Source organism: Podarcis cretensis (genome assembly GCF_951804945.1).
Source record: "Podarcis cretensis genome assembly, chromosome: 11".
Taxonomy (NCBI): Eukaryota; Metazoa; Chordata; class Lepidosauria; order Squamata; family Lacertidae; genus Podarcis; species Podarcis cretensis.
This window is the reverse complement of record NC_137180.1, coordinates 62,738,333-62,751,433: the sequence shown is the minus strand read 5'-3', so window position 1 is coordinate 62,751,433 and position 13,101 is coordinate 62,738,333. Positions and strand designations below refer to the sequence as shown.

General features: G+C 39.5%; 1 protein-coding gene across 8 annotated transcripts in view; it reads left to right on the top strand.

Moving 5' to 3' along the window:
• The window catches only part of KIAA1328, a gene marked incomplete at its 5' end in the record, with an annotated part of 249,014 nt that overhangs the window by 202,138 nt on the left and 33,775 nt on the right, over positions 1–13,101 (top strand). For all 8 annotated transcript variants that reach the window (XM_079994888.1, XM_079994893.1, XM_079994889.1 and 5 more), the window contains one exon: positions 9,923–10,092. In XM_079994888.1, the coding sequence (XP_079851014.1) occupies positions 9,923–10,092 (170 nt within the window). The remainder of the gene's footprint in view (positions 1–9,922; positions 10,093–13,101) is intronic.

Genomic DNA, 13,101 nt, shown 5'->3' with positions numbered 1-13,101 from the left:
AAACTTCTTCGGGTTTTTTTTTTCATTTTTGAGAGACTCGGGAGTGACGGGACTGAGAAACGCGAACGGTAAGCTCTGCGGACCCCGTGTGGCGATGCCTCTAGCTCTCACTGAAAAGGCGACAAATCTCCGTAACTTTGAGAACAGGCTCCCTTGGTGTTGAGAGACTTATTTGGAGTTAAAAATTAAAAGATACAACTAAGGGAGCGTTGGATGTAAACGGATTAAAATAAGCAGCCCGACCTGTATTTCGGATTTAAGATGGCGCTGGAACTAAAATCGTAAGAGTGAAACAAAGAAACCACCAATTACCTGCTGTAGAGACGGCGAAGTGAAAGTCCTTGCTGGTAGTTTAGCGAGGCAAAGGAAACAAACAAAAGAAAAGTAACCAAAGAAAAGGAAACTTTAGAGACTTTGTATCGCAGTGGGGGAACACGAAAGAATAAGAGGAAGATTAAAAGCGGCTAGGCACAAAGAAAAGACTCAGCGGAGGCTTCAATTAAAGTGGAAGGGCCAGCGAGAGAGAGGGGAGAGAAGAAAAGACGGAATATACACAGACTGTAATGGCGCTAATGGGGAGTTTTCTTCCCTCATTTTCTACACTCTAAGTCCTGTTGCAGTGTGAATAAGTATCTATCCCCTCTCCTTCCTAGCCCCGATTATAGACTCTAATTTATATTACTCAGAAAAAGCTAGAGAACTTGGATTATTACCTTCCTCTTTTTTATTTCGGACTTTGTCATCCCCTACCCTGATGCTTGGAGGGAGACGGTGCCGGACTTGATCTTACATGGCTTGTTAATATTTATTTCTTCTTTAACAAAGTAACCAGCTGGACTATATTTTCCTGCCCTTCCACAAAGGATAAAAACTTTTGGACTTCTGATTTTTCTTTCCAGCTTAGCTCTTTACTGGAATGTTCCAGTGGGGAGGCTGAAAACTTAGCTGGAAGTCCTCCCCCTTCCCGGAACCTTGAAAAATTTGGAACTCCCCGCTCCTCCTTTCCCCTCCCTTTCCCCCCCTTTCCCCAACTTAACCCAACTTTCCCCCATTTCTCTCCCCTTCTTTCCCCAACTTTTTCCAGTCACTCATCTTTTGAAAGAACATTAATCAGATAGATTATTAAATATTGTCTGCACCCCGCTGAAATGGATTAAGCCAAACAAGTGGCCGAAGAGTGAACGAAGGAAGGAGAAATAAACTGTTTCAACTGAAAACAAAAACTGGACATTAGATATACCCACAACTCCCAACCCTCGTTTATACCATTTCGTCTCCTTCTCTCATACCTTCTCTACCACATAAGATTAACAACTTTTCAATTTTATTTTATTTTAATACCATATTTCTATATTGTTCTATATTGTTAATAGGTTTTGATTTGGTCTGATTAAGCATTTGAAATATATGGGTGGTAGTTTGAAGGCAAAATCTTAGATTCTGGAAATCTACAAGGATAAATTGGAAAAACAGTTTGATTTATTAGGATAAAATATGTAAGGTGGGGGGACGCATTATTGTAGAATTGGATAATATCGTTTCAACTCGAGAAAGGCTGATTTAAAGATAAAGAAGGAAAACAGCTTAATATATTTAGATAATATTTGAAAGGCGGGGGACACTTGATATTTGATATTGGACACTTGATGGTTGAACTTGACAGTATCGCCTTAACTTGATCAAGAGAAGGCTAGTGTACCCCTACACAGAAGATTAAGTGGGTTAAGATTGTGCGCCCCCTAGGGGAGAGACATAAGAAAACTAAACACGTGTATAAATTGAGGATAAAGGTTGAGGGAGGGTGAAGGTGGGGAGAATGTCGGGAAAGAATGGGAAAAAGTCAGTAGGAACACCATTAGAGAGGAAAGCATTGACAAGAGGAAATTAAAGATATAGATATACTATGGCTGAAAATAAAGGAGGAATTTAAACAGAATGAAATCCATATGGAGAGAAAATTAGGAGAGATGCAGGAATCGATTGACAAAAAGATAGAGGGCGTGGTAGGGGAATTGTCAAACAAGATAAAAGAACTAACGACTCGTTCAAAGACCTTGGAAGACTCAAATAAAAAAATACAAAGAGAGATGAAAGATCAGAGAAAGGAGGCAGAAAAATTAAAAGAGAATTTTGGAGAATTGAGTAGAAGCCAGGACCAGGTTTTGGACAACTTAGCAATGATGGAAATGAAACAAAAACAGCTAAACCTAAAATTCAGAGGAGTAGGAGAAGAAGTTAATGAGGACATTAAAGGAAAAATGATCAAGGAATTAGCAAACTGGTTAGCACTTAGTGAAGAGGAAGTTGCACAAACAATAGAAAATGCCTTTAGAATAAAAATAAGGTCTAAACAAACTAAATTGAAAAAGGTTCCGGGAGACTGTTTAGTGATTTTCAAATCGATAGAGATGAGAAATGCAATACTAAGAGAAAGTTACCAAAAAAAACTAATAATTGAAGGCAGACCAATTATTATCTTTAAAGAAATACCAATCAGGCTTCTGCGTAAAAGAGAGGGGTACAAACAGTTAGTAAATACTTTGAAAAAGAACGGCATACAACATAGATGGGAGTTCCCTGAAGGGATTTCCTTTTTCTATAAGGAAAAAAGATTCAAGATTACTGAAAGCCAGGAAGTGGGTAAATTTCTGCGTAGATATGAAAAAGATCTTGGGAGGATGGAGGAGAGATATGGAGGGAAAAGTGGAGATACTGATGAGAGAGGAGGCCTAAAAGAGAAGGGAGGGGGCAGAGGGAGGAGGGAGCAGAGGGAGAGGAGGAGGAGGAGGAAGGAGAAGGGCAAGCAGGGGAGGAGGAAGCGGAAGAGGAAGAAGAAGAAGCAGAAAGCAAAACCACCCGAATCTAAATTAGTAACCCACTGGTTTATTAGTAGACAAACGAAGCAATGAACCTAAAAATCTTAACATGGAATGTAAATGGTATGAATGAAAAAACCAAAAGGAATAAAATTGTAAGTGTCTTGAAAAAGAAAAAGTTGGATGTAATCTGTATACAAGAGACTCACGTAACTAAAAAGCATAAACACATTTTGATAAATAAGAAATTAGGAGTAGAATTTATAAATTCCACGGCAGAGAAAAAAAGAGGAGTAGTAACATATGTCAATGAAAAATGGGAACCTAAACTGATCTACAAAGATGAGGAAGGGAGGATATTGGGGGTGCAAATTAATTTCCAAGGGGAAAAACTAAATGTGGTAAACATATATGCCCCAAACTCAAACAAATTAGAATTTTTCAAGAAATTAGAACAAATTTTAATAGAATTAGAAAACAACAGGACGATACTATCGGGAGACTTCAATGCAGTGCCAATACCAGAAATCGATAGACAAACGGAAAAGAAAAAACAAAACCAAGGGAAGCTACCGAAATCATTTGAAGATTTGGAAGAAAACATGGACTTAGTAGACATCTGGAGACATAAGCATCCAACAGAAAAGCAGTTCACCTTTTTCTCAGAAGTACACAAAAGCTGGGGCAGAATAGATCAAATCTGGACTTCGAGGGAACTTACTTTAAGATCTATAAAATGTGAAATCCTACCGAGAACCCTCTCTGACCACAATCCGATAACATTGGAAATAAAAGGTGTATCACAGGGGGGTTTTAGATGGAGGTTGAACGAATACTTATTAGACAGCAAAGAAATTATTGAAAAAGCTAAAACAACCCTAAAGGAATATTTTGATCTGAACCTCAATGCAGAAACAAACATAGAAGTAGTTTGGGACGCCAGTAAGGCTGTTCTAAGAGGTTTCTTCATTCAACAAAACAATTATAAGAGGAAAATAAGACAGCAAAAGAAAGAAGAAATTCTTGGACAGCTAAGAGAGTGTGAGAAAAAATTAACAGAAAACCCGAAAGATGAACAAAACATACAAACAACAAAAATATTACGAACACAATACTCATTACTAACAAACCAAGAAATCGAATGGAAAATTAAGTTAATGAAGCAAAAATATTTTGAATCAGCGAACAAAACGGGAAAATTATTAGCTTGGCAACTGAGAAGAAGGCAAAAACAAAATGTGATAAACAAAATAAAGATAGAGGAAGAAGTGACAGAAGACCCAAAAAGAATACAAAAAACATTTCTTACATTTTATGAGAAGCTATATAAGAAAGAAGAGGAAGATCCAACTCAAATAGAAAAATATCTAGAGGACTGCAGAGGGAAGACCATAACAGAAGAAGAAAGAACTCAGTTAAATAAACCCATAAAAATAGAAGAAATCCAGATTGGGATAAAAAAAATGAAATTGGGAAAGGCCCCAGGACCGGATGGCCTATCTGCCAAATACTATAAAGTTTTAGAAAATCAACTGATACCAGCGCTTTGTGATACTATGAATAACATCTTAGGAGGAGGAAGAATACCAGAGTACTGGAGAGAAGCTCATATCACGTTAATTCCTAAACCGGATACGGATAAATTGAGTATTAAGAATTATAGGCCGATATCCTCATTAAATAATGATTATAAAATCTTTGCAGATATCATGGCGAATAGATTGAAAAACTGTTTAGTAAATTTAATTCACAAAGACCAAGCAGGATTCCTCCCAAATAGGTTTATGAAAGATAATGTGAGACATATCATAAATATAATTGAACATTTGGAAACCAATAATGAAATACCGGCGGCGTTGATTTTCATAGATGCGGAAAAAGCGTTTGATAACGTTTCTTGGTTGTTCCTAATAAAATCTATGGAGAAAGCAGGGATTGAGGGCGAATTTATGAAAGGAATAGAGGCAATATATTCAAGCCAATCCAAATTGATTATAAACAATAACCTTACAAACTCATTTAAAATCGAAAAAGGAACAAGACAGGGATGCCCTCTCTCCCCGCTTTTATTTATTATGGTACTAGAAGTGTTAGCAAACAAAATAAGAACAATTCCAGAGATCCAAGGAATTAAAGTAGGAATAAAGGAATATAAACTAAAAGCTTACGCAGACGACTTAATGTTATCCTTGGAAGAGCCGCAAGAAAGTATTAGCAAAGCGCTGGAGGCATTGGAGGAATACGGCAAGCTATCCGGTTTTAAATTAAACAAATCAAAGACAAAAATGATGATCAAGAATCTGGGAAAAGATGAAAGAGAAAAATTAGAGAGACAATACGAAATCAAGGTGGCTAGAAAAATTAAATATTTGGGCATATGGCTCACACCAAAAAATATAAATTTAATCCAAGATAATTATTCGACAACATGGAAGGAAATTAAAAAAGATTTAGATACTTGGAACAGAGTTAAACTCTCGTGGATGGGTAGGATGGAGGCAATAAAAATGAATGTACTCCCAAGAATGTTGTTCCTGTTCCAGAATATTCCAGTGATCAGAGGCCCTAAAATATTTAAAGACTGGCAGAAAACCCTTTCGAAATTCATATGGCAGGGGACAAGGCCAAGGATTAGATTTAAATTACTCACAGACCGAAAGGAGAGGGGGGGCTTTTCAGTTCTGAACCTAAAATTATATTACGAGGCTGCCTGCCTATGTTGGGTTAAAGACTGGATAACCCTAGAAAACACTGATTTATTAGATTTAGAAGGGTCTAACAATAGGTTCGGCTGGCACGCCTATCTGTGGTCAAATAAAGAGAAGGCTCACAAAGGGTTTTCAAGTCATATTATTAGAGGACCACTGTATGAAGCTTGGGAGAAAAATAAAAAACTTTTGGAATGGAAAACACCTTGGTGGCTGTCCCCAACAGATATCCTAATAATCAAAAAAGTAAACATGGAAGAGCAAAGACTGACATATGAAGACCTATTGATAAGATCTGAAGGCAGCTGGAAATTAAGACCATACGAAGATCTAAAAGGAAAATTAGCAGGCTGGTTACAGTACTATCAAATAAATGCATTATGGACAGAAGATAAAAAAGTAGGAATGAATGAAAAGAAATCCAAATTCCATATCGAAGTAATTGAAAACAAAACCAAATTATTATCTAAAATGTACAACATATTACTAGAATGGGATACAAAGGACCAAGAAATTAAGGAGGTCATGATAAAATGGGCAACGGACCTGGGACATAACATAGAATATGAACAATGGTCAAAATTATGGAATGATGGAATAAAATTCACGGCAAGTGTTGCAATTAGAGAAAACCTAGAGAAGATGATATATAGGTGGTATATAACACCAGTAAAATTAAACAAGATGTACAAGACCGGAAATAAGGCCTGCTGGAAATGCAAAATAAAAGAAGGTAATTTCATACATATGTGGTGGACATGCGAGGAGGTCAAGAAATTCTGGAATTTGATTTACAACGAATTAAAAAAAATATTCAAGTACACATTCCCTAAAAAGCCAGAGGCCTTTTTATTAGGTATTATTGGAGAAGAAATAAGGAAAGAAGATAAAACCCTGTTTCAATATTCAACAGCAGCGGCCAGAATATTAATTGCAAAAAACTGGAAAAGCACAAATATACCAACGGTGAGGGATTGGCAAACAAAATTATTTGAATTTGTCGAATTGGCAAAAATGACGCAAAAAATTAGAAATCAAAAAAATACAAAGTTAATTGATGATTGGAATAAATTTATGGTCTATATTGAAGGAAATTATAGAAACATACCAACTATAGCAGGTCTGTTAAAAAAATTACGATGTATAAATCAGTAATCAATACCAGCTGTAGAAGATGAAATTTTTAAATTAAGAAACCCGAAATCAGCAGGGAAGGAGGTCAGTTTGTGTATTTAAACTATGTACTTAAATTTGTCATGTACATTAGTTGTTCTTTCTTTTTTCTTTTTCTTATCTTCTTTTTTGTACGATGTGTAGTTGTATTTTTCTTTTAATTTATCTCTCTTTTGTGTATGTTGTAAGAGAAACTCAATAAAAAGAAATTAAAAAAAAAAAGAACAGTTTCAGGTTAAGAACAGACCTCTGGAACGAAGTAAGTTCTTAACCCGAGGTACCACTGTACTGTAGTTACAAAATCTATAGGAAGCTACCAGTCCTATGAAGATGTAGATCTGAGTAGGGATAGAGTAGGAGGAACAGGGGGCCATTCTAATCTTTTGGCAATCAGGGAATGACTGCAGGCGAAATGAGACACAGTAATGTTAGTTGTGTGATTGTAATAAATGTTGGTAAAGCATGAGACTCTTAATGCCAGAGTTGTGGGTTCAAGCCACAACTTTTGTTGGACAAAAGATTCCTGCCTTGCAGAAGGTTGGGCTTGATGGCCGCCGTGGCCCCTTCCAGATCTACATTTCTAGGATTCTATTATTTCTACGTCCATTGTTTTTGTTAGCAGCCATCAAATAGCAGCCGGGGTGGGGCACTCAACAGATTCTGGGTCACGTGGAGGGGAAAGGGGAAATTTAGCACTACTTTCACAACCCCAAGGCTATTCAGACTTTCACTAGCCACCGTTATGTAGCCTTGAATGTGCGTGTTTGCATTTGGACGCTTGTCTTCGCACTGAGTTTGGTCCTGTGTCACCAAACTGGCCTGCCCATGAGGCAAGGTGAGGCGACTGCTTTGGGCGGCAGGATCCACAGGGGCGGCAGATCTGGCCTCCAAGGAACGAATCGCCTGCTGCTGCAGCAGCCGTACCAGTGGCAGCTATAGGTCACCTCCTTGGCAGACCGTCCACATGTTGCCTCTACAGCAGCCTCTCATTTAATAGGAGGCACTGCTGTTCTTCTCCCATCCCCTCTCCCCCATTATGGATCTTGTTTCTACCCTGCTTATCCCTGAAATAGAACTTCTCTCCCCTCTTCTTTCCTGGTGGTGGGAGCGCATTTTTTGATTCAGCCTCAGGAGCTGAAATGCCTTGGACCATCCGAGACCAGGGAAAAGAGTCGGCGGAAGAAGACTGGAAGAAATTTAAAGACTACTTACAGAAATACTGTAAAATTAATGAATGTTAGAATGGTGTTGGACAGAAATTAAGTGGTTTCCAGCTGCAATGCTTAAGAGATATGGGGGAAAAAAAAGGTCTAGAAATAAGTAAAAACTAATGGTGAGGATTTGCTGAACTAACAATTTGAATTGGAATACAAGAAAGGGAGGTATGAGGAGGTCTGGAAAATAAGTTAAAAGAAAATGAATAATGGAAATTCTATGTGTTTTTAATTGTTTTTGTTTTTCTATTTTTGTTATTTTTTCTTTTTCTTTTATATTGTATTATTTTTTTGAAAACTTTAATAAATATTCTATATATAAAAAAAGAAATGCCTTGGACCAGCCCTGACTGTGCATGTGAGCAAGAGTGATGCTAGCAGCTTTCGGTGGGCTAGCATGACTTGGTTTAAAACTATGGTTTTTTTTACTTTCGTCGTAAGCCGCCTTGAGCACATAGAGCAATAGGATATATACAACTGAGATAAGTTCATTCAGGCTCCTGGCACCTGACAAAGTTACACGGGGGGGAAAATGCCCCCCTCCATCTCCTTGCAAGCTAAGCTGATAGTGGGGTGCAACAGAAGGAGGGAGGGATGCTGTTATGCATGCTTAACCTTTGGTTGGTTTCATTCGGGACTGATAATTTGGAGGATGAGCCAAAGCTCACGTGGAAAAAGTGAGCTTTGAAGAGGTGCTTAAAAGAAAGGAGAGAGGTGGGAAAATAAAACTGACCAAAGGATTCCTCAAAGTGATAGACACCCTTCACTGCTAACTGGGTGGGGTGGAAACATGGCCTGACTCTGTTCCAGTTGACGCATAACCTAGATTGGAAAAGGCTGGTGGCTGTGTTGAAAGAGCTTTCATCAGCCCACTGTTTCAGCAAAAGACTTCTTCTCGTTTTGAGGCATTACAGCGTTGACGCCCTTGAAATCCTTACTCAATATTAATCCTTCTCTTTCTTAACTCCTGGTCTTTTCAGGCTTTCGCTTGCATTAAGAGCTGAAGGGTCAGACCCCAAGGCCTTGTTAGCAGAGCTTGCTATGCTGTACATTTTTTTTATTTCTTTTCCATCCTGTCCTTTAAAATTAGCAATTTAATTTTTTCCCTCTCTCTGGCACTTGCAGTGCTACTCAACCCTGAAAGTAATATTCCATCCTAGAGGTAACCTTGGCTTGTCAAGAGAAGCCATTTGAGTGTTCCAGCAAAGTAACTTCCTCCCACTAATTTTGTAAGTCAAAGGTCGCCCTCTTCAGAAAACAGGGCTATCAATTCTAATTAAATCTTTACCCTGGAAACCCAGAAGGCGCCCAAATAACGACTGGCTTCTTAAATATCTTTTAAACGATGCTAATTGTGCTGAAACTCCTGGGTGAAAGAGAGCTCCTCCAATCTTTTCATTGCGCTGGAAACGCTTTTTACGTTTTCCCAGGAGACAACTGGGATACCTATTCAGCTCCATATCTTAGAGTAATCTCAAGGAGGGGGGGCATACTCATTATTCCTGTGCATCACACCTGAAGTTAGGGCAGGTGTTGGTCTACATGGTACGTTCTAACAGTATGATCTTGGAAGTCTTGTCTCTCCTTCTAATAGTGAACTTAGCCACTGACTGTTGATGGGTTTGTCACCAAAACAAGGTCACTGAGAAAGAAGAGGAGAGCTATCAGCGTGCTCACAGGAACCCAAAGGCTTGCAGGAGTACAAAATAAACCTCCCCCAAATAATAATAACAAAAATAAACAAATAACAGGAGCTAACTACTTTGAACAGGCCTGCAAGTAGCCATTCACCTGGTTGCCTCTGGAAGGTAAAAATAGCATCCAGGTATTCAAGAGTGTGTACAAGTAAATTTTCTGGTCTTGCGGCACTTCTTTTGTCTGGAAGATAAGGGAGCTGTTTTGGTGGGTCAAATATATTTTAATGCTTTTATATGCTAATATACTGTTAGCTTAAAAGAGAGTGAGGGAGAAGACCGAAATGTGACACCCATATTCTTTTCCCCTCTCCCAGTTCTCCGAAGCTCAGCTGTGAAGATTGCCTTTCAAAAACGTCAGCTTCTGGGAGAGGCTGCAACACACCAGGAAGCAGCGGAGGGAAGAAAAGTGTTGGCTTCAGTGCCAATGCAGACGATGAATGCTTTGGAGTGCACCCAAAGAAGGAGACTGTCAGACCGAGAAGAGGTGAGGTGCACCCCGATATCCCCAAAGGCCAAGTCACCCGCACCATCCAGCAAACCTTCACCACATCCTCTACTGTCTTTGGTGCTCCTGCACCTTCCTGTGCTGTGTTATTTATTTAATATATTTACATGCAGTTTCATAATTGAAACAGTAACTTAAGCAGATTACAAAATAACATGTACACACAACATATCTTCCTATATACATAGAAATGTAAGGCTGTCATCATGCAGGATTTTTTAGTGCTGCATCCCAATCCTGGGTTTGCTTGAAGTAGGGCATGGGAGGGGAGTAAAAACAGAGGGAGCTGCACAACAGGATAGGTAGATAATGGTTTTAAATAATAGCAGAGGTTTGAATAAAGCAGGTGTGGAGGGAGGAATCGGTGATTTTAAACAATGGGCAGGTGTTTGAGAAGAGTTGCACTTTAAAACAAGGCTTCAGTACAGCGAGAAGGGATTTGGAAAAAGCTCTGTTGTGTTAGCTTTTTGGTGTTAACTTCTGGGCTATACGCATCTCTGCTATTTCTCCTTGTTAAAACTGGCTTGTTGGATGATTTGTTTTGAAACAGTTCTCAGTGCCCCTCCATTCCTGCTTTACTCAGACTTCTGCCAATGTATGAGCCCAGCGAAAAGGTAGAGACACTGAACAAAAAAACTTAGCTGTTTTAAACTTCACCATCTTCCATTCCTCAGTTATCCCATGTAAGAAATAAAGGATGCAGAGCCCTCAAAAATTCCATACTACTTTCTCACAATGTATTTTATACCTGGCACCATGTGATGTCTTCAACATGAAGTTCCAGGTTCCATGTAGTAACTTGGAAGATTATTATTCTATTAATAAGCACGCATCCACCCACCACATCCATTGAGTGAGTATAATATTTGCCAGAGTGGACTGTAGGACATTAAGTTAACAAGATGCTCCTCCCACTGGATAGGAGGTTTTTTTTCAGGGTGAGTGGCCATCCCGCCACCTGCCACCCACCCCAAATTTGCCATGCCCGTGGCTGGGTTGGCACAGTCAAATTGTTCTCTGTGTGAATGCATTTTACATGCACAGCTTCTGTAAATAGCTGCCGCGGGGAGTGTTCTCTTGAAATGCCAAAAACAAAGCAGGTTCAGATAGGTGATTTCTTGCCACAGCCATGGCTAAGAGAGTATTAAACTTTCCTTCTTAATTTCCCTCAATCCTGAGCTTGCTCGGCCTTTACCTGTGGCTTCCATAACTAAATTGTGTTGCTGTGCTTCCTTCCTTTGCTATCTTTTAACTAACAGTTCAGTTATGTCATAAACGTTAAGAGCTTCTGAGTCAGTCTTCTCAGCAGGTGGCCCAGTAATCTCAGAGTGAGCCTTAATCTACAGTGGTGCCCCGCAAGACGAATGCCTTGCAAGACGAAAAACCCACTAGACGAAAGGGTTTTCCATTTTTCGAGGCGCTTCGCAAGACGAATTTCCCTATGGGCTTGCTTCGCAAGACGAAAACGTCTTGCGAGTTTTTTCCCTTTCCCCCCCTTTTTCTAAGCCGCTAATAGCCGCTAAGCCGCTAAGCTGCTAATAGCCGCTAAGCCGCTAATAGGGATGCTTCGCAAGACGAAAAAACCGCTAGACGAAGAGACTCGCGGAACGGATTATTTTCGTCTTGCAAGGCACCACTGTACCTTTTAATATCATCTGCACAGGTGAATGTCAGGGTAAAATGAACAGAGATCGTCATTGTCATTGTTAGTTTTATTTATATCCCTCCCTTCATCCTCGGTAACAATTCATAAAATGCACACATCAACACAAAGGTCATTAAAAATTGTCTCAATTGTTTTTATATATGAAATCGTGTTAATGGTTTTGGGATCATAGAGTTGGAAGGGACCCTGAGGGTCATCTAGTCCAACCCCCTGCAATGCAGCTGTCCATTACGGGGATCGAACCTGCAGCCTTGGTGTTATCAGCACCATGCTCTTACCAGCTGAGCTATCCATGAATCTATCTACAAAATTGTTAATATGTATTTTATTTTGGATGTTATTATCATCCATGTTCTTGATTGTGAAATAGCTCCGAAATAGAATCACAGAATTGTAGAGTTGGAAGGGGCCGTGAGAGTCCAACCCTCTGCAGTGCAGAAATCCTCTTCCCAATGAACCCATGACCCTCTCCATAGGAAGCGATTCATAAATGAAATAAATAGGTATAAGGAATAGCATGTATCCTTCCCTGAGCCCTTGAGATAGGGCAGGAAGGAATCTGATTGAAAACTTAATCGTTGCCGTGCCAGCCCAGTAGTACAAAAGTACAGAAAATGGTTGCCTGATGGGGATAGGAGATTTGCTTTAATTTCCAGCAAAAGGAAATCGGCGTGCATGTCTGACTTTTCATGATGCAATCTCCCTCTACTGCCGGAAACACAGAATTTTCTAGCCCAAGGACTCCTTTATAGCCCACATCTGTTCTGCTCTTCACTTAGTGTGTCCACTTAAGGAGTGGGCCAAAGCACTCTTTCTCTTGAAGCACTCTGCTTGGCTGCAGAGCCGAACATAATCTTTGCTTCACTTATGAGCTGGCTTTGCCCCCCCTTCCTCTCTCTCTCTCTCTCTCTTTCCTTTCCTTTCCTTTTAAACTTGTCAACGAGTTTGCGATTTGTGTCAGCAGAAAAATAAAAAGAAAGGCAGAATGTGGTTCAGCTCTCCTAGGAACAAACAACCTGTGTTATTGGTTAAGACCGTGTCCGCATTAAAAAAGCATTCGCGGCGAAGAAACTTTTGAAAGGGTATCATCAGAGGGGGACCCGAACAGAGGGTGAGGTTAATCTCTTCCAAGGCTCAGCTACAAAAGTTGGAAGCCGGCAAAGGGCTTGTGTCCAAAAGAAATCAATTTCTAATTTGAAACAAAATCATTTTTGACTAACAGGAGTTCAGGACCCATTACTTTTGCTGTATAGTCTGCTGACATTTCAGCTCTTTCTGTGGCGCGCAATGAATTCTAATAGTCATCTCATAACGTTGCTACA